The 26,254-nt window shown below is 47.1% G+C and overlaps 1 protein-coding gene across 3 annotated transcripts in view; it reads right to left on the bottom strand.

Moving 5' to 3' along the window:
• Src64B (Tyrosine-protein kinase Src64B) overlaps positions 1 to 26,072 on the bottom strand; it is a 36,812-nt gene extending 10,740 nt beyond the window's left edge. Inside the window, exons 1-10 of one of the 3 annotated variants that reach the window (XM_077639532.1) lie at positions 25,784 to 25,923; positions 21,137 to 21,280; positions 18,599 to 18,674; positions 15,416 to 15,733; positions 9,881 to 9,974; positions 9,598 to 9,696; positions 8,315 to 8,418; positions 7,310 to 7,459; positions 3,224 to 3,388; positions 157 to 416 (exon numbers count right to left, since the gene is read on the bottom strand). In XM_077639532.1, the coding sequence (XP_077495658.1) occupies positions 157 to 416; positions 3,224 to 3,388; positions 7,310 to 7,459; positions 8,315 to 8,418; positions 9,598 to 9,696; positions 9,881 to 9,974; positions 15,416 to 15,686 (1,143 nt within the window). In that variant the 5' untranslated portion in view covers positions 15,687 to 15,733; positions 18,599 to 18,674; positions 21,137 to 21,280; positions 25,784 to 25,923. Of the gene's footprint in view, positions 1 to 156; positions 417 to 3,223; positions 3,389 to 7,309; positions 7,460 to 8,314; positions 8,419 to 9,597; positions 9,697 to 9,880; positions 9,975 to 15,415; positions 15,734 to 18,598; positions 18,721 to 21,136; positions 21,281 to 25,783 lie in introns of those variants that run through there. The other 2 variants (XM_077639531.1, XM_077639533.1) reach the window with 2 other exon arrangements.
• Between the last annotated feature and the right edge of the window lie 182 nt (positions 26,073 to 26,254).

Below are 26,254 nucleotides of genomic sequence, written 5' to 3'. Positions count from 1 at the left end.
GGAGACAATGAATAAACGATATTACATTCACCACCACAAACAACCGCCTCCGAACCTCACGTGACACAGTGCTCACTATCCTGCGAGTTCTTCTCTTTTAAAAGCACCCCCCACACACACACAGGTCCCACTGAAGCAAGCACACACAGTGCTAACCTGAGAGGCCATGTCGATGAGGGTGGGCAGCTTGAGTGCGCGGCCCTCTCGGCTGCGAAGGTACTCGAGCAGCGAGCCGTGTGCCATGTACTCAGTGATGATGTAGATGGGCTCCTCCTTGGAGCAGACGGCATACAGGGAGACCAACTTGTCGTGCCGGAACTGCTTCATGATGGACGCCTCCTGGAGGAAGGCCGCCGGGTCCATGGTGCCCGGCTTCAGCGTCTTGATGGCCACCTCTGTGCCGCCTTTCCACACCCCTGCGAGTGGTAACAGTTCCCTCGTCATCAGTTGGTGCTAACTACCGCAAATTGACGAGACCTGCTTAATGAAGCAAGCGTGCCTGTCAGTTGGTCAGGCGGCGGGCAAAGCACTGGCCACGAATAACAAAGTAAAATACTACACATTAAGGAAATGCAGCCGATAATATTCAGTTACCAGCACATGAACTGCGTCCAGAATTTTTGACATCACAAGTAACGCATGCAAACAATATCAGACACAACTACACAGCAGTTTCCCAAGTTTTTAACAATCCTGCTTTTTAAAGCTTCAGAAAAAAAATACAGCCAGCACACACTATGTTCGAGCATTCTTGGGATAATGAGCTAATTAACGTAAATTTGATTTTTTTGTTTAAATATTTGCTATCAGCACAATGTGGACTATGCGAAATTATATCACGCCCTGCATTATGTTCCTCAGCATAACTTGCAGAAGAGATGCAGGCCCTCACAGTAATCCCTGGTAGAAAAATCATCAGCACCATTTTTATCTCAGGATGGACAGAGCGAATCAAACATGCACTTACTAAGCCAACAGGTGAAGCGGAGATGCTTCATGAGCGATCTGCATCAAAATCAGTGAGTGGAACAGATTTCTCTCACAACCTCTCCAAGCGCAACAGTGACTGACTTCTATAGAAGGTTTCGATGCTTTCAGGTTAGAGCCAAGCTCTCATACAGACTTACATATTTTTGCATATTCGTGCAAAAATGATTGCAAAGGCTTTTCACATAACAAAACAAGGATGACCCATGCAATACACATTAAGATAGGAACCAAACTGCTAACTTCGTTATTTCAAGACTCGTACTGCACACTCCATTAGCTACTTCAAGCTCGTGTCAGTGCAATTCTAGAAGCTGGTGGTTTGTGTCAATGAGAGCCTTTATTGAAAGAAAAACTGCAACCTTGAATTTTTGCCCATGCAGTGCTATAGGTCTTCATCTATTGCTGCCCAACACCTGTTTAAAGATCGCTTCTAAGCGACACTAAAAGTTTGGTATTCTATTCGTCCCGAGAAAATAACATTTCTGTAACTCTTGCTTCGTACTCCAGGATCGCAACGCGGCATGTGCTAACTAAAGCCTCGACCCCACGTCGCGTGCCTGCACTCCCGCGCACATGCCGGAATTGATCTGCGCACGGTCGCGGCAACAGACACGAGCAGGTGAAAGCGTGGCACCCAGATCTGTACTTGCCAGGTGTACGCGGCCGCGCTACCCGCGATACACACTCGCCGTAACCGCGCTCGGTGGCGTGCATCAGTGGAAAGAGTTAGCATAGCGGATCCACTGCCGCGCACCACTAGTGTGCGCGCGCTGACTGGTCGCGACAGGGCAGGGGTGCTAACAGCTGGCTGGCACCTTGTGATGTCCTCAAGATGATCTGCGCATGTTCAATGGCTCTTCACGGAATCGGATCGCCATAGCAGCCGCGGATAGTGCTCTAATCGGAGGGCGCGCGGTTCTCTTGATCTCCGTGGAATGAGTATGAGCAGACTGCAGGTGCCGCAGCGGCACTGGGCATGCAGTGCGTACACTTATCAGGCATAGGCGTGCACACGGGGGTGGGTGACAACTCACCCACCTCAGCCACAGCGTTTGTTCGGCGTCGCGTCAGCGTCTTGTCTACCGCGTCGTCGCTCGGAGGCCGCAGGAGAGGGCGGCCAAACACATGAGGGCATACGAACTGGCGCCTCCAGACGAGGGTGGGGAGACACCGTGGGTAAATTCCCTCAATTATCCCCTGCCCGTAGCTAATCGTCCCATTCAGCGGCGACAGGAACCTTATGCGGGGGCAAGGGGGACGGACAATAGCAACTGTGCAGAAGGGGCACTGCTGCCTTTGCAGAAACGGGCCGCAGCTTTTGGCCCCACCAATCCCCATCTACGAGGTATTTCCGGCGCCAACGCTGAGATCTGGCCTAGCCAGATATCTGCATCTCCCTGCGTCGCCTTGCTCCAAGCGCCGAATTTTCGCCGCCGGCGAAGCCAATAGCCCAAACGCTGACGTGGCGCCGAAGAAACGCTGCTTTTGTGCTTCGGCTGTAATGGAGAACGATGAGTCCGCTAGGCTGAAAGAAGCTAGACTTCGGTGTCGGAACGAAACAAGGACGAGACAGCGTGCCGAAGAGACCAAAGAAGAGCGTGTCAAACATCTCGATAAGCGTCGTAATGATGACGCGGCTAGACGAGCTCGCTTAGCCTCAGACAGAGAATCCGCAAAGGTAGAAGACGACGTGCTGAGTTTGGCATCGCTGAAGGAAGGCAGACTTCAGTGTTGGAACGAAACAAGCATAGACAGAGTATAGCCAAGTAAATCATCAGCAGCATTAAATTGCTTAACCACAGCAAAGCCTAAGCGTAGTCATAACGTGTAGCTCTCGCTACATACCAGGTTTAACCAGAGCTAAACCACAGCTAACTTTTTGACGGCCCCTTTTGCAGGACGTCAACATGCTTCTATGAGTGCGATGAAGTTCAATGCATTCTTTTTTTTTTCTGGTAATGGCCTTGTGTGTTCGTAATACACACGACTTTTAAAGAGTCCATTGTACCATTCAACTTATTTTGTGTGCTAGAAGTATTTTAAATATTTGCTTCGAAATTATTCAAAGAAAATTACTATTCGATTCAAATTCACTTCGAACCAAAAAAAACACTATTTGCACACACCTACAGAATAGGCATTCAATCCGACTGACTGATGCAACAAAAAAGTCTTTGATGATGCAGAAAGAGCAAGAAAAAAAAAACCAAGGCACAGCAGTGTCGACACTCACCATACCAGACCTCGCCAAAGTTGCCGCTGCCCAACTTGCGGAGGAGCTGCACCGTGTTACGGGGGATCTCCCACTCATCGCGTGTCTCCGGGGACAGGTCCCAGAGGACGGGCTTGGGCTTGGGGCACGCGATGGTCAGCTTATGGCACAAGCCATTTGCACCTTCTGCGCACAGGCAGGGACAGGAAAGGCAAGGCTTACAAGTGAATTCGGAAAAGGCAAATAAGAAACACAGCACAACCCCACTGTCCCCTTTTTTGTGGGCCAGACAAAAAAAAAACAGGTACGAGCCAGGAAGCGCAGTTGTTGGGAAACCGCACAGAATAGTGTACACTGTTGGCTGCAGTTTTCATTTTTTTTTACTCCTCGCAAGGGCAGCATGGTCCTCTGGAATCTGAAAGGCTTTGTGGCTCAAGCGGTCATTCACATACACAGAATGTCAGAGAGGCGATAGCTCTCTGCCTGCCCAAGCAGCTGCTGGTGGAAGGAAAGCAGATGCAAGAGGGAGAGCGCACATAGCAGGCGAAGTTATGGCTCGCATGCATGCTGTTTTCATAGCAGCCAGTTCAATCCTACACAATACTTGCGTTCTGGAACCTAGAAATTGTGACAATGAATTGTGACAGAAACATGGCTCGGAGCAGTGTTTCTACAGCATTTGCTGCGCCATAGTTTCACATTTGCGCCGTCAGTCGTTTGCGCTTGTGCCACACAGCTGACAGAACTGCACCAACAGCCACAACAAAATTTTTTACACACAAGTGTGCTCGACATTGGCATGGAGGCAAAGCCAAAAGCCACTGTATACAGTGGCATCAAATCACTGACAGAGTCTAGAGTCCCGGTTTGGCCAGTCTGCCATCATTGCTCCACGCGCTAAACGTAGGCTGTCAAAACGCCGGCACTATCGCGAAGCGACATTTACGACCTACCATGCGACGACAGGGCAGATGATCTCATCCGTGTCGCTCCTAAATCTAGGGTTCCCCCAAGGCTGATCTGACTGTCCTCGTATATTTGGCATGGGCAGGGACACTATTTTTCATTCTTTTTAGAGTCCCACAATAATTTTTGTCCTAATGTATGCTGATGAAACTTTAAACATTCCAAATGTGGACTGGCACCAAGCAATCTCGATAACTTTGACAAGTGACAGTACCATCTTTGCCAAAAGTAACCGGGCAACGGTGGTCCCTTTCTTAGACGCGCTGCGAAGCACTGATACCATACCTTAAGCTCGGAATTTATGTAACGTACCATATTTACACGATTGTAAGTCGGCCTATTTTTCGAAATCTGAAAATCCGAAGTGGGGCAGAGGGGGGGGGGGGGGGGGGACTCAAAATCGAAATCAAAGCATCGCACCATAAATAAAGGCAAGACAAACAACATATCAGGCATGCTACAGCATAACTGCATTTTTGCTGTACAGCTCCATCGCATCGCTCTTGGTGCTGGCCTTGAGCAGCTGCTATATCAACATGCAAACCGGCATCCCAACCACACGCACGGCGGCCGATGGTGGCTGTCAATAATAAAAAACCGGCACTAGCCCATACCCCACATGTGGCTGCAGATAGCGGCTGGTGATAAGCGGCAGTGGCCAGATAATGCATTCATGTTTTACTCTTAATAGGTATCATCCAAGCTTTTTTTGTTTACTTTCAACCGCACACTCGGCGCTCAAGGGAGCGTTGATAGGTGATGGAAGGGCCGCTGTTCCAATCGAGGCGGCACCCCTACTTGGACCAGCAACGGTGCCGGGGAGTGTCGGTAGCCGACGAAATAGCCAACGATGTTCACGCGCAGTTTCTCTTTGGCTCTGATGCATTTGACTACTGCCGGCCGCGTTTCACAAGTTTTTAATGTAGTGCTTCATCAGTCATAATTTGTGCTCCAGGTCCGGCAAGCGACCTGCGCTCGTTCACGGCTACATTCAAGATGGCTGCCATTTTTTACGCCGGAAACGAACAGCCGCGAGCCGGGCCGCAAGTTTGACGTTCGCAACGGGTGATACAGGTGTGTCAGCTGCAGAGAGGCAAAATTTTCAGGATGTCGTGATGTGGCTGTTTGCTAAGTGCGGGATTTCGCTGCACGGCAACGCTACAACAGCAAGCTGTGGGACCGCAGCAGCGATCACGACGGCAGCGCTAGTGAGGACAATGGCGCAAGTGTGGACGAGTAGTCCAGTGACTAATACATTTTGGGTTTGGGATGTGCCCACCGGTGCGCCCGCGCGCGAAAGCAGATAGCGGCTGGCGATAAGTGGAGGCCGCAGGATAGTGCTATTGCTTTCTATTATTAAAGACCAAGTGTAAACGACTTCGAAGCTTGTTTGTTTTTTCTTGTTCCAGAAACGTGATGTGGGGGATCGACTTGCCTTCGAGTACAGTCGTACCCACTTATAACAATACCGGTCTTAACAATATATCGGGTACAACAATGGAAAGCTGCTGCACCGTCCACTTTTGTATGTCTCCTATGGTAAAATAACCCACTTACTACAATGCCCCCATGCCGCATTACGGTTATAACAATGAGTCTGGCTCCTGAGTGCTCGTGCCAAAAGGTAGTGGAATGCGAAATCCTTGAAAAGAAAAAAAGAGAATTCCAGCCGCTGCACCCTGCCCGCCGCTGTGCGCTCATAAAACAGAACCTGTTTTCCGGCCTTCTCGGCATTGCCAGCCTCGCACGCCTCTCTCCCGTCGCTCTTCCACCCCTCCAAACCGAAATGAGCTGCACCTATAGCTCTACGCTGCGCCACCCTCCGAAACACGAATGGACCTCGCCAATGCGCCGACATCGCTGATCTGCTCGCTTGCCCCTCATTCTGCGTAGTTCTGCCAACGGATTTTGGTTGTTTGTGTTAGTTGATTGCACCGAAGTCGTTCCTGGCCACGTGGTTTCTCCGTCTCGTTTGAATCGCCGCCGAAACGAAAGATGGCTGATCTGCCCACTGATTATCGGACGACATTGCCGGTGAAAAGAAAGCGCATGGCTATTGATTTGGAGACGAAGTGCAATTATCGTGAAGGACTATAGAGACGGTAACAAAGTGTGTGACTTCGATAAGAAGTACGCACTATCACAACTGACGGTGTCGACGATCCTCCGCTGCACTACGGAAACCTTCCGCTGCACTACGTGGCGAACCTGGATGCCATGGAGAAGGATTTCTGCAAGCTTCGCGTGAGGCAAGCAAAGCTGACAGACTTGGGGTTTTCTCGTGCAAGCCAATGAGAAGTACACTGCGAGATGCTTGTGGCGATTTCACCCCAGCGTTTGTTCGGGATTTCTCAAGCTGAGAGGCTACCGCAGCAACCTTCTCGTATTTTTTACAAGGCCCCTTTTGGGGCCACCAAAACGATGCCACGGCGGAGCTCGCATGTCACTTGCCGTCCGTGACCCCTCTTTCCAGTTGTTATGCTTCTTTTCGTGCAACCCGTTTATAACAATTATCAGTTATAACTATAACAATAGAATTTTTGTGGCACTTGAATATTGTTATAGACACGAGTGTAAATACGATAAGGTGAACCCTTGTCCTCTCATCTGGCACCTTTCAGTCTTTAGGGGCGCTGTAAAGGCTCAGTTGTACCATTGAAAAGCAAAAACCTGCTGCTCGGTTACTTTTGCCAAAGGGGGTACATGTGTGATCAGGCCTGTATTCCTAAAGCACAATTTCTACATGCTGGGAAAAAAAACGTGGTAGAAAAAGCCCACTTTGGATTTCTGGCATGACATGCTTATTTCAACAGCAACTAATACATGGCCGGTACCTTCTAGTCACATCTGGATGTGACACCTGGCGGCTTGAGTATAGCGAAATTGTTATGCGGCCAAAACTAAGAGATGAAATTAACGGGTCGCAATAATATGTGAAGCAATTTGCCAGAAAATGTGTTGGACTCTGCCAGGTGCAATTCACTTGAAGGCAAAAATAAAGGAGTGAATCACAGCAGCATGATTAGCGAGACGATCGGACTAAATCAAATGTCATGTGAACATCCAAAGCAATTTGGCTTCAACTAACGAGTTGGGTGCTGATTAGTAGGTAGATGAATTTACAACGTTACTGCCACGCACCCATGTAGTAGGAGATGAGCTCTTGGAGGGTGGAGAAGGTCTTCTTGGTGGTGACAAAGAAGCCCCCGTTGTCCATGGTCTTCACCTTGTAGTGCTTCACGTGGTCCCCTTTGGTCGGCTCAAAGTCGCGGATCGACAGCGAGTACGCCCCTGCATCGCGCATAGAGAAAGAAACACGCCATTACAGCCTCTTTGCACACAAAATAAAAAGTGTACAGGGGCTAACAGAATTACATAGATGCTGACATTTCAGTTCAGTGCATCCAGCTGCTAAACAATGCCCACTACTATTACACTGATGCTGCTACGTCATGGTGGCTACAGACGGCTGATGTTGCAAAATGCGGTAGGCTTGTTCGCACGCTAATCAAAGTACAGGATCACTGCAAGTGATTAATTTAGTTTCAAACGACTGCTCTCTGCAGAAAGAGAAAACAGTCACTTGCCCTGGAGCAAAGGAATGGCAGCAGTAAATGCAACCCCGCATAAGGTACTATTACATCCAGGCTGGCCAGGACCAGATGGCCACAGGTGGCACATCCACGAAAGCGACCCTATCCCAGCACACATGTACCTGGAGGCTCAATTCCAGCTAGGCAACATTAACTTTGGACAGTGGCAGAACACAAGAGTTTAGAGCTACGACATATTATGCTAATGCCCCTTAGCCCAATCGGTTACTGCAAAAAAGACGCTCGCTAGTGCATGAAAAGGACCAGACCTCCTGAAGGCCAAAGGCTTCCGAAAATTACCACATACACACAGAGACTGCTCTCGCACTTGCCACAATTCCTCAAAACACCAGGAGTTACCAGGAGGACTCCGGGAGTTATGCGCCAAGTAATGGAGGACTGCGGTGCAGTACACCGCCGGTGCAACAAAGCAAGACAGCTTGTGACAAGAACGAAAAGCTAATGCTTGGGCACGAGCGTGTGAACAGCCCTTTTCCTCTGCACAAACCTTTCAAAAGTAGGGAATATTAGCGCATGCAACGCTGGGACACACCTGTTGTCTGCTCACTGTTGCGGATGAGGAATGTGCCCCTGGGGTTTGAAGCCAGCATCAGCATCTTCTCGGCATCTTTGCGCGACACCTTGCCAAAGAACCAGCTGGGAAAGAAAATAAAAACAAAAAAGAGGGCACCTCTTTGACAAGAGGAAACAGTGTCCAGCAAATACCTTTAACGTCAAAACCAGTGCACTGCCCATTCGACTCAAGCTCGTTAGGGAGGTCAACAGAACACAGAAAAGAGGCTACTGGCAAACTAAACAGATCCACAGCTGTTGCTGAAAAGGTAGAACAATGAGACAGACACGTGCACCGAAAGAAGGAATGGATGAGAACTAGCACTGAACCTGCGTCGCCAGCCCTGTTCATTCTTTTTCTATGTGCATGCGTCTTTTTTGTTACGGTACTGTTTTGCAATCAGGTACCAAGCGGACCCCCTCATGACTCATCTGCAACCGTTGCACTGTTAGCTTGAGACCTTAACTGTTAAGCTTTTGGTGAGAGCTGTGCACACCACTCTATACTAAAAGCAATATATATACACTTTTCAGTCGAGGTTTGCACATCATGCACTGAGAGTTGCAGTGCAGATCAACCAGCATGACCTTTTGGTAAAATGTGCTGTGCAAGCTCTTCGTTTATTGCCAATAGCTTTTCCCACAACCCCAAACCAGGAAGGAAAAAAAATGACATAGCTTAATCCACACCTTAAAAACACACACACAAAAACACAGGCTCTAATAAAGCAGCAATCACTCATTAGCAACCACCTAAGTGCAGCACCTACAGCTACAAAGGAATGCTATACAGCTTTCACAGAAACTTCATAGCTGAAGAAAAATTCGTCCTTGTCCGATGGTCGAACTAGGTACCACCACCTGCCTGGGGTAGTTTCTCTACCATCTGCTAACAAGGACGGCTAGCAGATGGTAAGGCGAGAGCAAGCTGACCAACTTGGAATGGAAATGGTGCTTAGTCCAATGTATAGGAAAATTCCCAAAAAGGGAGCCCTAATGAGTAATTACACCTTTATTACAAATCTAGTCCACCTCGGGCAATTCCCCTAAACATTGGACTAAGCACAGACTATTCTTTACAGCTGAAGCACTACACTTTACCAGACCAACTTACGTCTGTTTTTCACATCTTCTTTAATATCTTACTGTGTGCACTGCAATAGATAGAAAGGAAACCCTCATGGTCAGTGGAGGAGATGAAAAAAAAAGAAAAGAAAAAGCTCGCAGCGGTAGAGCGGAGGGTAACAAAGAATCTAAACTCACTCTTCGCTCTCAACTGTCTTCTCAAATGCCACGTAGTTCTGCGGAATGTAGCCAGTGTGTGATCCGTTAAGCTGCTTTGCGTGCCACCAGTCTGGATCACTGAAATCACAGACAAGTGATGAGCATGTTGAATTCAATTTCAATTCAACTTATCTTAACGCCAAGTCACACATGCTAAAAGGCACACGAGTAAATTGACAAGCGTTGGGAGCCAGTGCTCACTGGAAGCGAACAGAGCAGACATTCCAAACTTGATCCTAAATAATCGAGAAGTGCCGCTCACCTGTCATTCAGAATCTGAAGCCGGTCTCCCTTCCTAAAGCTGAGATCACCATCATCCCTCGCATTGTAGGTGTAAAGGGCCACCACCACTTTGCCTGCACACAGTGGCACTGCGCTGTTACGACTATGCAGTGAACGCCAAAAAAAAAAAAAGGTGTTGTATTCATGTAGTAGTTCTCTCGCTTTCAAAAACACAAACTTCCCGATTATTCCAACAAGGAACCAGATTCAATCATTCCTAGCCTCTCCTGTGTTGGAACAGGCTTTCAATACAGTGGAACTTGTATAAATCGAACTCGGGGGGGGGAAAAAAAAAACGTCTATGAGTTAGATATTGTGTGTATTCAGTATAATAGTACCAGTAAATTTAATAACATACAAACACACTGACATGGAAAAAATTTGTTCCTATGACAGCCACTTACTGCACACAGATTACCGAGTGAAATAGTGATGAATTTTAGAGCACAGCTCTTAGGCACCTAGTGGTGAATTTCAGAGCACAGCGCTTAGGCACCTGCTCCTGCGTTCCACGTCGTCGTCGGTGCTGTCGGCGTAACCACCTGCTAGCGCCACCTGCCTGCCACCTGCCAGCGCTGGCAGGTGGCATGTGAAGAGAAGCGTTCAAACCTCACATTACAGACTATAGTAATCATCTGTCATTTTTTTTTCTCTGTTTCTTCTTCTTCATTGCCTCGAGGGAGAACACATCTTTCAATGTCATCGATAGACTCCGAATAGCTGAGACCAGAGCCTTCTGTCAACGAACCATGCTGAGTGCACGAAGCATATCAAAGCACATGAGCACAGGTTCTCTTAAGTTCTCACAACAGTTCGCTTTAGTGGTGTCATGGTTATCCGCAACGTCGGCAATGATGTTTCCATTCGCAAGCTCCCATGTGGCCTCCATGTTGTCATTCGTAGAGATAAAGTCGCCTGCGGTTGCCCCATCACAAATAGCACCAGGAAATATGGACACCTGTTTCCACAAATCATCAAGACCTGCGAGAGCTTCTTCGAGCTCACCAACACAGAATCTGCTCCATCTCCTCCGGGAAAGCAGAGGCCAGAACGTCAGAAGCGGTCTTTTACAGTTTCATTATGACATCATTCCAAATTCCACTCAGCATAGACAAGGCACCTAAGAGGTTGATTTTTATGTTACAGCAGTAAGGTTTGACAAAGATGACGACGAAGCATGGTGTTTGTGTGTGGGGTGGACGAGGAGGACAAAGTGTATTCGGGCGCTGGCCCTTATTCTATGGCTCCACTGCTGTCTCTTTCTGTATATATTAATCCCCTTCTGTAAATATACATTTCTAACCGTCACATTATTGGTAGAGGTGCTCAGTGCCGCAACAGCCAAGACATAACTCCGCGGCGAACTCCTTCTTTCAATTTGTTCCACTATGCCAATCAAAGGGTATGATGCACCAGCGCTTGCACGCGACCTTCTGCAGAACAGACGGTGTTGACTTGGAGGATTGGCTCGCGATGCACGAGTGCGTCAGCATACACAACCAGTGGGATCCTACCCGTAAGCTGGCCAACGTGATCTTCTACCTGAAGGGTACAGCGCGGGTGTGGTTCGAGACCTATGAGGACGACCTCACCAGTTGGGAGACCTGCAAGCAGAAGCTCCATGACCTGTTTGGTAAGCCGATCGGCTGACAGCTTGCTGCTAAAAAGAAGCTCGCCTTCCGTGAACAGATGTCCATGGAGTCTTACGTATCGTACATCCAGGATTTGTTAGCGCTATGCTTGAAGTCGACGGCACGATGTCCAAGAGCGACAAGGTGGGCCACGTCCTTAAAGGCATTGCGGATAACGCCTTTGAACTCCTCCTTTACAAGAACTATGCGCCAGTTGATGGTATCATTCAGGAATGTCGCCGCTTCGAACAAGCGAAGAGCCGCCACATCACCCACCACTTCACGCAGCTGCCGAATACACTTCGTCCCCCTCGTCCACCACGCACACAAGCACCATGCTTCGTCATCATCTTTGTCCAAGCCTACGGCCGTAACATGCCTCGGGACGGTGCTTCTGCCAGCAGGGATTATGTTACGGCCGTAGGCTTCGATAAAGATGATGACCAAGCATAGTATTTGTGTGTGAGGAAGACGAAGCGTAGTCGGGCGCTGGCCCTTATTCTATGGCACAATATCATTTCCAATCCTCAGGTTGTGTAGGGAAAAATCAAACACTTACTACAACCAGCCTTCACTGCGTATATTATCCCCTAGTCCAAGGGTTGAAGCAAAGCACCCACATAACATTCAGCAGCAGGAAGCAAAGGTCAACGTTGCTAGGACTAGCCTGCACTAGTGGGCAGACCAGTTGTCTATGAGGTGGTAGACGTTGTGACCTTGGCCTACCAGGTCATTAAAAAAGTTTACGAGTCATCCATGCTCTTCGACTGGACCAGTAAGTCACTAGAACTGAAAGCGCATTGTGCAAGCATCATGGAGGGTTGCTTTCTCCAATCACAAGTGGTTGCAGTTTCATCGACCCAGCCATGTTAGTGGCGAGCAACGCTGATATTCTAGCCTAGTTAACTTTTCCCCCTGTGGGACTTGTCATCACAACACACGCCAGCGTCTTGTTCTGAAGCATCGGCCGAAATAATGGAGTTTCATCTGTGTTGAAAATATCACAGGGTTGGTCCCTTGCCATGATGTCCCCCGTGGTTTCTTCAATCCATTTGTTCAGAGCATCATGTCCATGGCACGGCTCTCATCAGCGATTGCCTTGCCGACAATTTCGTGGTGTTCTTAAAAGCCTCGCGGCCAAACAGAGCCACCGGGCAAGTCGGGTCTGTTGAGAACAAAAGCAAAGTCCTTTGCCTTTTCCTCAATCAGGGGGCCAGAAATGAGAATTTTTCGTGACCGAACGTCGAGGAGCTATTTGTACACAGCTGCCCCAACATCAAACACAGCTCAGCGAACATGTCTGGCACCGCGAGCGCCTGGTCTTCCCTGCTTTAGTCCGAACGTCAGCCTTGTTCTTTCAAAGTGGTGCTCAGCATGCTTATTGAAATCTTGTACGCTGCGGTGACTTCGGATTTCTTCGCAAGTTGTTTAACTTGCTTGATTATTTCTAGTTTCATACAAAAGTGGAGGTTCTGCTCTTTCGCAACTGCCATCACAAGCATACAGAGACAAAGAAAACCATGCGGAACTTCCGATGGTAGCACAAGGCACCGTACATGCGAACTATATGATCTGGGCACGAATGGTGCAACGCACTGAACACGCATGTCCTGGCTGGCTTGCTACATACCCATCACCTATGTCATGGCAAATCCATGTCACTATATTTCTTTTTTTGAATTATTTAGTTCAAAACAGCAGATGCGGCACATACACAGGTGCAGCCCTTACATGAGATTATATGATTACCGTAAAAACCCGCGTATAATACGAGGTTTTTTTCCCATAATTAGCGTCCTAAATTTCCGCCTCGTACTATTTGCGGATCCGAACAAAAATTTTTGAAGTTGTTCGAAGTTTTAGTTTCGTTATTGCGGCATGGCTATGGCTATGGCTGGGCTTCGCTACTCTCAACAAACGACGTCACGATGTCGTTTCTTTGTTGGTGATCCGTTAGGTGTGCCGGAGGGTCGTGGTGTTCCGTGTGCCTGTTGACAACACTCGCAACTGCTCGCATGTAAGCCAAGCTTCGTGGAGTGGATATTTTTTTGGAAGCAAGATATCAGGGCCTCGAAAACAGCACTCGGCTGCTTTCAAGCGAAAAGTGATTTTAGCTGCGGAGAACATCGGCAACAGTGCGGCCGGGAGGCAGTTTGGTGTCGTCAAGGGAAGCATTCGTGGATGGCGACGACAGGAAAAAGCCCTTTTCGCGTGCAGCGGAACGCGACGAAGCTCTCGCAGCCCGAAGAATAGCGCATTGCCAGAAATTGAACTTGGCCTGACAGAGTTCGTACGGCAACAGCGAGCCGCACATCTAGCTGTGAGCGTGGAGCTTATACAGGCAAAAGCTAGAGAGCTTGCAAAAGAAAAAGGGATACCGCGCTCTGCTTTCAAAGCGAGCAAGCACTGGATCTCTCGCTACATGTGCCATGCATGCTTTTCACTACGCCGGCAGATCTCGATTTCACAGAAGCTGCCTGAAGCGTTCGAAGAGCTGCTTGTGAGTTTTCAGTGCCATGTTATTTTTTTGCGAAAAGTCAAAGAACTTTCTGTTGGACCAAATAGGCAATGCCGATCAGACGCCGGTTTACCTGGACATGCCGTCGCCCCTCACCGTGTACAACAAAAGGTTCTAAACAAGTTAGCGTCCGGTCCACTGGCAACGAGAAGACGCGAGTTACAGTCATTGTGCATGGCAGATGGCCCTCAAGCTCCCCTATTACATGATCTTCAAGAGGAAAACAACGCCGAAAGGTGAGGAGCTGCCGAAAGATGTCATCGTGAGATGTCATGAGAAAGGGTGGATGAATGAGGATCTAGTCTTGGACTGGGTAAAGTCCGTGTGGTGTAGGCGACGTGGTGCACTGTTGTTTCTGCCGTCCATCCTTGTGCTGGATGTGTTTCATTGCCATTTGGCTGACTCCGTGAACAGGCTGCTACACGACTGCTGCACTGAACTCGTGATTACAGGTGGGATGACGTCACAACTACACCCCCTTGATGTTTGTGTAAACAAACGCTTCAAGGACGCATTCAATCGTTGCTATGCAGAGTGGATGCGCTCGGTGAGCCTGTGGTGACGCCAACCGGGCAGCTGAAGAGGGCTTCGCCAGCCACGCTGTGCAAATGGATCGTGAACGCGTGGGCGGCCATCCCAGAAGATCTTGTGCGTCGTTCTTTTAGGTACGGCATCTCGAACGCCCTTGATGGCATGGAAGATGAGTGCATTTGGGATGATTTGTCGGACAACGAAATGTCCGAAGAAAGCAGTGGTGAAGATGAAAGTGATTGAAGTGAAGTGCGGAATGTGATTTGAATAAATGTCTTCTCTGAGCTTTCATCACTCGTATTATACGCGGGCAAATTTTTTTTTTTTTCCATTTCGAGTTTTCAAAACTTCAGCTCGTAATGTATTCGGGTTCGTATTATACGCGGGTTTTTACGGTATTCCCTGATCCCCCTCCCTGCTTCCTCCAATGAGTGAACCCAGTCCAAGGACCATCTGGACACATTTTTCTAATGCCAGAACAAGGAAACAGTGTGTAGCAGGATGAGAGCTGAAAACAGACAAGCCAGACCTGAAAGAAAGGCGAGGCACACGTGAAGGCACACTAGGCAGAGCAAGAGATATAGCAAGGCACAGCAGGAGACAGACATGCAAGGCAAACATGAACAAAGGCAAGGCATAGCTGAAGACACACAACACAGAGCTGAAGACAGATAGACAATGCATGGCATGTCATCCAGTGCCCATGCTGCTTCCTCGTTCTGGCATTATGAAATGCAACAACCAGTCAAGCAAGCACATTGTTGAAAAACGTTCCACTCGGCAGCGGGGGAACATGTGTTTTTGGCTATGACATGCTACACAGGAACCGACTCACCCTGGGCCGAGCCAGGGACGTTGGGCTCCCTGGGGGTCTGCGCCTCGCGGGGCACGTGCGGCCCGTTCATCGGCAGCACCTGTACAGCGCCTGCGCTAGGGCGCTGCCTGACGTAGCGGGGGTCATGCTGCAGGCCGCCATTGTTGTCGCCACCAGCGCCAGAGGACTGGTGCAACGCGTCGCCGTCCCCGCCACTGGTGGTTTTGTCCAGGTCCACGGACTGCACTTCGGGCCCCGACGCCGATGCCTCGAAGCAGTTGATGTTGCCCATCCTGGCAACGCACTGTGGGCCACTGTGCTGTCACTCAGCTCGCGTGTCTGAAGTTGGGGAGTAAGCAAACAACAACAAAAATTCGAAAAACAAGCCATGGAAACAAGGACATCCCCTCAGTTAGCATGTGAAAAAAAAAGAAGCTCAAGGGCTCTTTACGTAATGCAACACAAGTTTGAGTATTGCCTCTGCAAGCAGGAAGTAGAAGAAAGAATTCGGCAAGAGAATGTGCTCGAAGGCTCAGTCGCAAGGTTTTTTGACCTCAACAATGACGGATAAAATGCGTCACATGATGCACACTCGCGTGTAAGTCAAGTGACATGGTGCCAGCAAGTCAGACTCGTGCCAGCTGCACTGCGTAATCAAGCCCCGTCATGAACACGGGTCTTTCATAGCCCGGCCCTGGTAGAAAGAAAAGCTGTCATCCGCAGGGCACAATCTGAGTGGAGCCAACATTGCCACAATTCCAAAATTCTGTGCCCTCAAGACATCCGAACAAAGGAGCTAAGTGGCAGCTCTCTTTAAGAGCCAATGACCCAGCGGTTGCATAAACATTGCCCAATTTTACAGCGTTAGCAGCAAGAGCACAATTCCCCAAAAACGGTGGTGTGAGAAGCCATCCACCCACACCAGAAGCCCCATCCACCACCCCACCCCAACACCCTAGCTACAGGCATGACCCCCCAGCCACCTCCAGAAGGCCTCTGCCCACCAGAAGGCAGGCAGGCATGACACTGACAGGCGGGTGCCTGTTGCTAGGCCCATAAATAGCCTGACCGCGTGGTTTCTGCGCAGCTAGACTGTGGCGACACATTCACCAGCAGTCTGAAAAACAGACCGCACGCAGCCTTTGGGCACCGGCTAGAGCGTCGCTGGTCATTTCCTTTTCTTTTCAGAAGCAGCCTCACCATTCCGACGCCGATGTGCATTCCCCGTGCTTTCATCCAGGTTATTCTTCCAGAACGCTAAGCACGCCGAAACTGCGTGCTGTTCGCTGTTTGTGTGACAGAGCCTCCTTACAAGGCTTCAATGCATTTTCGGCACCTCTTTTATTTTTCCCTGGACGGGAAGGCATTTTATAATTCGACTTTCGGATAATTCAGGCATTTCTTCCAGTCCTTTGATATCTGATTTCATGAGACTTTATATATTTGTATATTTATTTCTTTTCAATACTGCCAGTCTCATCTGAGACCATAGCAGGTGGGCGAACAACAATGGGGAACATGATAAATTCAAGCAGTGCACTCGAGAGTTACATGACAGGAAACCAAACAAAGCGGAACGTAAAGGAACAAGCAAAGTAAAGAATAAAACGTAAACAGCAGTGAAATAAGTTTTGGATTGTGAAAACATGTATACACACATGTATTCTAAAAAAAAAATTACACATGCAAGATTTCAATGAGAAATTCAGCAAAATAACAGCAAATGGGAGCACAAGAGCAAGGGTGGAAAAAACAAAACAAAACAAACTTCCTTCACGATTAATTAAGAATCTATTGAAGTGCTGACAGGCATTTGATTATGTAAACGAGACGGCGTTATTGGTTATTTGATAGATTCTATCCATGACGTGAACTGAGATAATGTGTCTGGAGTAATAATTGAGGGATCAAGGTGATTCCATTCTCCGATTACGAGACGAAAGTAAGAATACATGAACGTGTCGTTATGGCATGAGTATTCTGTTACAGTGCATGCATGTTTATGCCTCAACGAGCGTGACTGAAAAAGATATGTATTTTGATAAGTCTATCCCGTAGTAGTTGTGAGCCAAGAGAAATAAAAATGTTAGTTTCAATCAACCAATCATGTTATTTTTAGCGTCGATTCATGTATTTCATTTATTCTGTTACTTATTTTGCATAATCACATTACTGGCTGTGCACAGTAATGCTGTCTAAACAAGTGGCATATGTTTCTACGCATGTCAGGTTTTTGTTTTTATGGTGCTAAGTTTGTGTCAGTCTAGTTTTGTTTCATTTTGGTTGCAAAGACCATTCATTTAAAACAAAAGGGGGGGAAACATCTGCCTGTTTACCTTTTACTAACAGATATTCAATATTTGATTCGATACACAAAGGCCTTTTTCTTCATATTCACAAATTTTAATACCTGCACAAGTTCACAAGCCCCATGTCAGTGCCTGCTTCATACAATGTCACATGCCCCACCAAACGGTACGTGAGCTTATCGAAAAGGAACAAGGATCAAAATCACACGTGCACAAACTGAAGCCTGTACCTGCTACTCTCATAAAAACTGCCAGACACCATATTTCATATGATAAACTTATTGTTGGTACCATTAAAAACAAATGAATGGTTTCTTTTTCTGCAGTCAGGCAGTTTTAATTCTATGCCATGCAGTCGATGTAGTAATCTGTGTCAGACTCGCACGGTGGCTTGCAAGACTAGCTGAACTGAAATTTTTTTTATGTCGGGTTTCATTTACTGAGAAATAAAAGGCACTCATACTTCGAGAATTCAATTAGGATGAGAGCCTTTCAGAGTCTATGTGCAGTCTCAGGAAGTTCTTGTACGATAAGCGCACCTAGTTATTCCACCAGTACCTGCTACAATTTTGATGGCTGCTGCAGAGTTTTTTTTAAGTAATTAGCCAAGCTGCTCCTCTCAGCAAAAAGCTTATTAAGTTAATACAACAACATAGTGATGCACTGGCATTGGGCACATGTGATAATATTTGCAGAGCAGCCAACAGTTATTTTTCACGCTACTTCCTTGCAAGCACGCATATAAATGTCTGCACTTAACCAAAAATGGGCAAAACTGACCCCTAAGCTTGATTAAACGCCACATGATGAAGAAGATGCTACCGAACTGCAACACGACAAATCATCTCTGCTAAAACACAAAAGTAGGCTAAATAAAACAGCAGTAAACACATACCCTATGGGTGAAACCAGAAGCCTGTGGAACCTTCAGAACACGCAGGCAAATTTCACAATGCCTCTCCGCAAGTTCTCTGTCCAAAAATTGTGCTCCATTGCAGCGTTCAGAATGCACAGACCCTAATTGACGCCATACCACAAACACATAAAGTCGATAATTACATGAGTGTGAACGCGGCAGCAGTTTGCTCTAAAGATTCACCACGAGCAGAATCAAGCCAAACGCTTTCAATGGGTCCCACAATCGCCGTGAGCTGTCACTCTAAACAACAATATATGATAGGAGGATATTGCTGAATGCCAGGAGAGATAAGCTATCTCCGCTGCGTTATGAGGCACAGCCCATTAATGCTGGATGTTAGTCATCAGGGTCAGTCCGAATGCATTTCAGCGAGAAAGCGTAACAATGGCATGAGGAACCAATACGGCCCAACAAAGGCCACTTAGCCCCCTCATGTGTAATAGCATTCAAGCATGCAATGATGACACAAAAGAACTGACAAGGACTAACATTATCTATCAAGTGATAATAAAATCAGAGTCCACTGATAGCCTCCTTACTGGTCACACAACTTCCTCGGATTTCACACAGGTACAGGCCACTATGAGAGGCAGCAGCATTGATTACACGGCAGCTAGCTAATGCCCTGCTAGTTTTACCTCATGGCGCATGGAGAAAGATTGTTAGAAGCGCTATAAAGAAAGAATGTTTAATGCTGCTTAGCTTGCAACTTACTCATCAATGCTCCAATATCTACTTAAAATTGTTTTGGTTGTTTTATCTTGACTAACTACTCATGTTCAACCAGTCCCCAGCTCATGACTGCAGATCTCACCAACTTTTCTACTAACATCATCCTCCCAGGCTTCTCACTTTCCACAAAATATAGTGCATGAATGAACTGCTTAAGACCTCTTTCATTACTTCCTGTATAGCCTCTTCCAATGATCACCAGCTGAAAATATGTGCCCCAAAATGAACTAAAACCACCCGCCTGTTTGCACAGACTCCACACTGGAGCCTGAAGTCTTCAACTTCAAAGTCAAATTGAGCAGTGAAATTTCGCTCCCACAGGAGGAAGAGGGTCTAGCTTGTGCATAGAAAAGCTGAGAAGAATTCAAAGAAAAAAAAAACCCTCACAGCTCATCTGAATGCCAGTGTAGGACAAAGTGTAAACGCCTGTATGCTCATTAGACTCTAATCACCTCAAATCATCCAGAAACTTTTGCCTGATGTACCTAAACCTGTATGTGATCAACAATGAAATTATTTCTCACAGAAGGACAATTTTTGGCAACAGCTTGTCATGGCTATATGATAGTGGGTGTCCCTCTGCTCTGCACTTTTCAAATAGCCCACTGCTTTTGCAACAAATATGACTGTTTTCAGAAGATAATCCTGCACCCTGCGAACATCGAAGTCTCACAGCTTTGCATGCCCTGTCCTCCGGGTACTGCCACGCAAAATACCAAACTTAAAGTTGTCCGAATTGTTTGGAAATACAAATTTTTCAGGTTTACATTACTGTGACTCAAATCACAAGTGAGCACTGGACATGCTTGTGTGATGTCTTCGGCATAAGGAAAACATAGGTGACGCTGCGAACAATTACAACAACGCACGCACAACTTAAATTCTTACACTACCCCTGAATGACAATGTTTTCCTCAATATTAATTCCGACCACCAGGGCTCCATCCATCCGTACCCTCTAGGCCCAAGCATTTTCACAATTCACATCCTTTAATGAGTGCCTGCCACAACTGTTGCAGTAGAAATGAGGTGGCTGTTGACAACTGCGACCGTACATTGCAATGGAAACTTTTTCGTCAGCCATAAGTGCATGCCCTTCTAATGCTTTTCCATCTTGGGAAAAACCAGACTTGCGACAGCATGAAGCAAGAGATTTATGCTGTGTGCTGTCGCTGTTGCCAACAGCTGCCCTCATTCTTCAACAATGGCATGCAAGGGCTAGCTAGGGTTACAGCGGAGAAAGCACATCGCTGCTATAGGTGCAGTATCAAGAAAGCGATGGACAGACTGAAAAAAGGTCACTCAAAACATTCATTTGAATCTAATGTGCTTCAACCAGATCACTTAATAAATAATTTACAGCCCAGTAGGCAGAACTCGTAGGAGACCCCCAGTATTGTAAGCTTCTTTCCTAAAGGAAGACTTCTATTACAGTGTTCGCTGGCCGAGACTACGTTTCTCTATGAAGTTTCCTATGCTGCATTAAATTTACACTTCGGAGTGAAATGGTGCATTGCTGTGAAATAGAATACTCCAATGCAATGCCTTTTAAGTTCTATCACTAAACAACTTGCAGAAAAGCAGGAATGGCCTATTCAACAGCTCTTGCATGGTTGGCTTCATAGCTTACGTAAGAAGGCATGTTTATTAAAAGAGATGGATGCAGCTTCACTGCGAAGTTTGCTCGGTTCTGTCAGATTTGCTCCTGAAAGTGCGCTGCATGTGTCGGTTGACCCTCCCCCACCACAGAAGGAAGCCAGACCCGCCCAGAACTTCACTCACCTGGCTGTTTGAAAGTGCTGGCGGTTGGCGTGGCAGGCAGCCGCAGGCCAGTTCCCATCCATGCCCTCTGCCCTCCACGAAACACGGGCTGACACCCTCGCCGCGGACACTGTGCCGATGCACCACGCCACGAAGCACCACACACTGCGAAAGCAAGGGAAGATGGCGGCAGCCGCCCCTCCGTTTCAAACGAGGAAGTATAATCGCAACGGGAGGAAGCGGGCTTCCTGTCGACCCTCCCCCTCAGCGGCGTAAATGCCAAGAAGCAGGCCTCCCTGTTTCCTGCATGCACAGTGTGTGTGTGTGTGCGTGCGTGTGTGTCAAGATGTCACAGCACCATGCAAGACCCATTTCCTCTGCAGACACGGGCCCAGCATCACAGATCCTCTGTGTGCTAACTGTCACGGGAAGTGGGGGAGGAGCTCAATGAATTAAGAAAAAGGCGTGAAGCAACTGGGTTTATACAAAATATGGGAAACAAGAGCCCTGAAGCCTCTCTGTCTGTCTTTCTTTTCCCAAAATTTTTTTTCCTGCTCGGTGTATATGCTCTAGCCAAGATCATCAGTGGGATTTCTGGACGGATGTGCTGAGTAAGGCATGCGTCAAGATGTCATAGGCAAATGCAAGACCCATTTCCTCAGCAGGCAAAAAGGACGAATATCAAGGATCCTTGTCGTAAGAGAAAGCAGTTCACTGACACAACATGCGACCCCAATATAGCAGATACTCTATGAGTGTGCAAACTTTCACTGGGGAAAGAACTCCACTGACATAACAAAAAGAGGTTGAATCATCCGAAGCTCAGCAAAATATGGAAGTTGAAACCCTGAAGCCACTTCTTTCTTCTTGTTTTACTGTTTTGTATACACATATACAACAAGCTAAAGTCATTTTTCACATCTTTGATTAAGGTCGCCCTAACATTGCTTGTGCTGGCTTAAATGTAGATTTTAACAAGTGAAACTGCTTAGCCCTTAACAAAAATGAAATGCCTTAAGTTTCTTTTTGCTTTGCAGGCATGAGTAAAACCCAAAGGGGGATGACCACTAATTGTATCTTTCAAAGTTGCAATGTTTTTGTATTTGCAAGTTCTAAATCATTCACAAGTTTTTAGGGATTAAGCAATGGGTCATGTTAACATTATCTCACTGTTATCTTGCGCAACAAAATCGGAGAGGCAAGCGTGTTATTCGCAGCAATGAACATGTTGCAAAACACAAGTGAAACGCTCGGTGATGCAGCGACGTTTTTCATAAACGCCAAGAAAACCGAAGAAGTTAATGAAACAATGTAACTACAAAAAGGTTTACTGAGAACGACAGTGACCATAAAAACTCTCAAAACATGTTTCACAGTCTTCTGGAAGAGAATTAAAAATATATAAAAAATATCAATAACAACAAATGATAAATAAAAATAATATAGATAGATAGCACATGTGACGTGATAATAAACAAATAACAGTTCAATACTACAGGAATTTAGCATCGTAACAAACCATATTTAGGACTTATTCAAGCACACCACCAGTTTCTTGTTTCTACAATGCTCTTATCCAGAAGTGAGGCTTGTGTTACATGTGACCACAGAAGCCCTTGGCTAGTGTTATTTACATTATATTCACAATACATATTTATCCAGACAACGTGAATGGTCAGCTTTAAAAACACGCCTTTATATATAAAAGCACAAAATTTACATTTCGGCGATTTCTACCATTTTTCAACAAAGAGTGGCGATCATACAACTCTCAATAATTATGTCAATTACTCCCTATTTTGCTTAACTAGAGAATCTGTAATTAAACAGCTACAGTATATTTGTTCCATGCATAAAAACTGCAAGTAGGCCACAAATGGCTCTTAAAGGGGTACAGACACGAAATTTTGGCTGCATGTGCTTTCTTTGTAATGGTGTGCAGTGCATTAGTAAACAGTAATCACTATCTAGAATTTACCTGCGCCCAGCAAATAATTTACTACTGAATTTCTTCTGTCATGTTCCAGTTGCAATTTCAACAACTGAAACGGTGGCTATGACATCAAAGTTAACTTCAGGTAATGTGACGTATGAAAAAAACAAATAATCAGTGCTTCGAAGTTTTCGCTCACTATTCTGAAAGCCTTCCCGCAAAAACTGGGATGAGAATAACTGCTTGTTCATTAGCTATATAGAACACGTGAAACTAAAGTAGTATGAGAGATAAAAATCAAATTATTTACCGGGCATCAGCAAATTCCACACGCAGATCTGTGCACACTAATGTCTTAAAGCGCCATTCCAAAGGTGAAAAATTGCAGCCAAAAATTGCCTGCAAATGCCTGGAAAAAAAATTCCTGAACTTGTTTAAGGAAGGAGCAGGAGTCCCTTTACACTTGACAAGCTAAAAAGTTTGTGAACATAGGCTGTGGAACTCTGCAAAGCCAGGAAACAGGCCACTGCTGAAATGAGACCCCTGTTTAGGAAGCCAAAATACTGAAATGTGGTCTTAAAGCTCATTTGGAGCTATTCGTGGTCGCTAATGTGTTCCTAACAAATATATAGCATACTGAATTTCAAGTATTGTTAGATCAGCGTCACAGTTAATGCTTCCGGAATGTTAAAGGACAATTCACGCCTGCAGTTTTGCGCAGATGTGATGCCACAAGCGACCGAAAAGCTACTACGGACCAAAAAAGGTGATTCACTGTGTAAAGCAACGAATCAAAGATGCCATAAACACATCAAATGCTTTTGATGCCAAGTGGAAAGGTGTAGTTAAAGCAGCTCCAATTTCCTGACAGAGGCATGCTGATACTTTGCAAACTTCACTAATGCTAAGCTCACGTTTACGTTCACATGGCTTGAGGAGGCACTAAGACTTCATTCATTCACCTCGAACATACACAGAATTCTGAACAGGACGATATCTTACAGCTTTAAAACTTTAGCAATAGGTAAAGTTTACGTTTAAGCTTTGCGCACAGATGTCTTGTTTCCCCAAGAACAGTTGCAAGATTGAAATTCTTCCACACCATGTGCATTTCCTGCTTCTCAGCTTTGTACGTTTTGGACTGTTATTTCAATTGTTTTGACAACCTTCATATTCCTCCCTGCTTCGGCCAAGCATTGAACTAATGCACGGGGAAAATAATAAGCATTCGAGACTCTACATTTTTGACACACAAATAGAAGTCCCCTCCAAAACCATGACTGAGAGGCGCTGTTTATGAGAAATCGTCATTTCTTGTAGCCTGTAACACTATAGCCCACCACTACAGTGCACACTGCATGAGTCTCGATTTCTCTCAGCTATAAGCAATCAACAGAGTTGTGAATAAAATATAGAAGTAAGGAAACCATCTCAACTTAAAACCCAGATGACGCGCTTACACAGCTTACTTCAGCATTTCCGCTTGCCACAGGTGCATTCTTCAGGATGCGTTTTTGATGCCCCACAGTAAGTGGCTCACAAGAAAGAAACCCTCGCTGCTTTCAAGGTAGCCATCTCTTGACACCGAAGTAACCGACCTTCCCCGGCTCCGGTCTCTTAATGGTGCACGCATGGGCACAGAACGGAAGGCTGGATGCCGTTGGAAAGCGATTTAAACAGAAACAAACCGAAACGGCCGATGACTAAAGTCGGCAGGCGGTTGGCAGAGGTGAGAAGGGGGAGGAGGTTGTGGACCATAAGCGAAAGAACGTGAAAGAAGTGACGGGGTAGCAAAAGAGTGCAGCAGCGGGGGGTTGCAAAATGATCAGCCCTCTTTGGAGGCGCGGGAACTTCTCCGCGCTAACCGTGACCTGGCGTTTTTCCAAGAACGGAAAGCCGCCGTTTCATCTCCTCTCGCCTCGGCGCGTAGTCGTCGGGCCAGTTTATAAAACGCGGAGCCGTCCGTCCGCGCCCAACCCGCAACAATAGCGTCCGTTACGCAACCTTGTATCAACGGGCCGTAACGTTAGAGAACACGCTTCATCAACGCAACGCCGTCAGACGCGGGGACGACGGCCAGACGATTTGACACACTCGCTGGACGCGTCGTCTGCATGGATCGTAGCTGCGAGGCCAGAACCTTGAGAATGGATTAACGGCTTTCGGCTACACTACACCAGACAAGTCAAACAGGCCGATGCGCCCGTTCAAGGGATTAGGGGGCGGCAATTAAATGACGCTTCCTCGCGGCAACGGCCAGAAATTGGCCGTCATTTAACTGGTCGACGCGACCACCTATTGTTCACATCATGCAGCCGCGGTTCACGCATTCGGGTCGCCGCGTTCTCTAAAAATAGTCCCCGAGGCGCTTTGAGAGAAAAAAAAAATGGTGAAGAAACTCGTCTCTTCGAAAGTTGCCCAGCCGCGACGAGGTAGCGGCGGCTTGCACTGGCAGTCAGGGTGTTAGTACTACTACGAGAACAAGATTCGCCAATGCCGCAAAGACAGTGCCCGACCGAAGATGTCACGAAGACATGCCGACGACACGGCGACGGCACGGACGAGCGCGAGAACGGGCGAACGCATCTTCGTGACCCAGTCGTGCGCGATGTCATTTTTATAACGGGCTGCAGCAGGTCTCGTTCTTCTCAAGGCGAGACGAGGTGCTGAGCTGCTAGCCACAGAGCCAGCCGTGCGTGTGCGATGACGCTTACTACACGAATTAAAGCGCTCACCTCGCTGGTATCAGCTCATGATTGTGCCCAGAAAAATATCCACTGTCGTCTGCAGCGAAGTGTCGGGCCGGCGGAGATCACAGGAACACGGGTGGTGGTGGGGGGTGGCTCTGCGGCGATTCCGGCTCTTCGCTTTCTTTTCCTGTTGTTTAGCTTCCTCTCGCACTTCGCGGCGGGACCTACATGCTAAGCGAGTACGCTACGGCGAGAGCAGCTCGCGGGAGACATCTTGACAGGGCATCGACACAGGCGGCCACCTTTAATACATGCAGGCTTCTCAGAAAGCGGGAGTCAACCATTCATGCCGTTTGATTTCTGAACAGATGTCGCTACTAAGCAAACAAGCTCATTTCTTGTTAAAAGCTTTTATTTGACCACTGCGCTTTAATCTGCTCGTAAAAGCAAGTAATTAACTAAAAAAGTTTAAAATATGGGTCAATTAACAAGTAAGGCTCAACTTCCAGCACTGGA

The sequence above is a fragment of the Amblyomma americanum genome, chromosome 10 (assembly GCF_052857255.1).
Source record: "Amblyomma americanum isolate KBUSLIRL-KWMA chromosome 10, ASM5285725v1, whole genome shotgun sequence".
NCBI lineage: Eukaryota > Metazoa > Arthropoda > Arachnida > Ixodida > Ixodidae > Amblyomma > Amblyomma americanum.
This window is presented reverse-complemented; position numbering and strand designations above follow the sequence as displayed.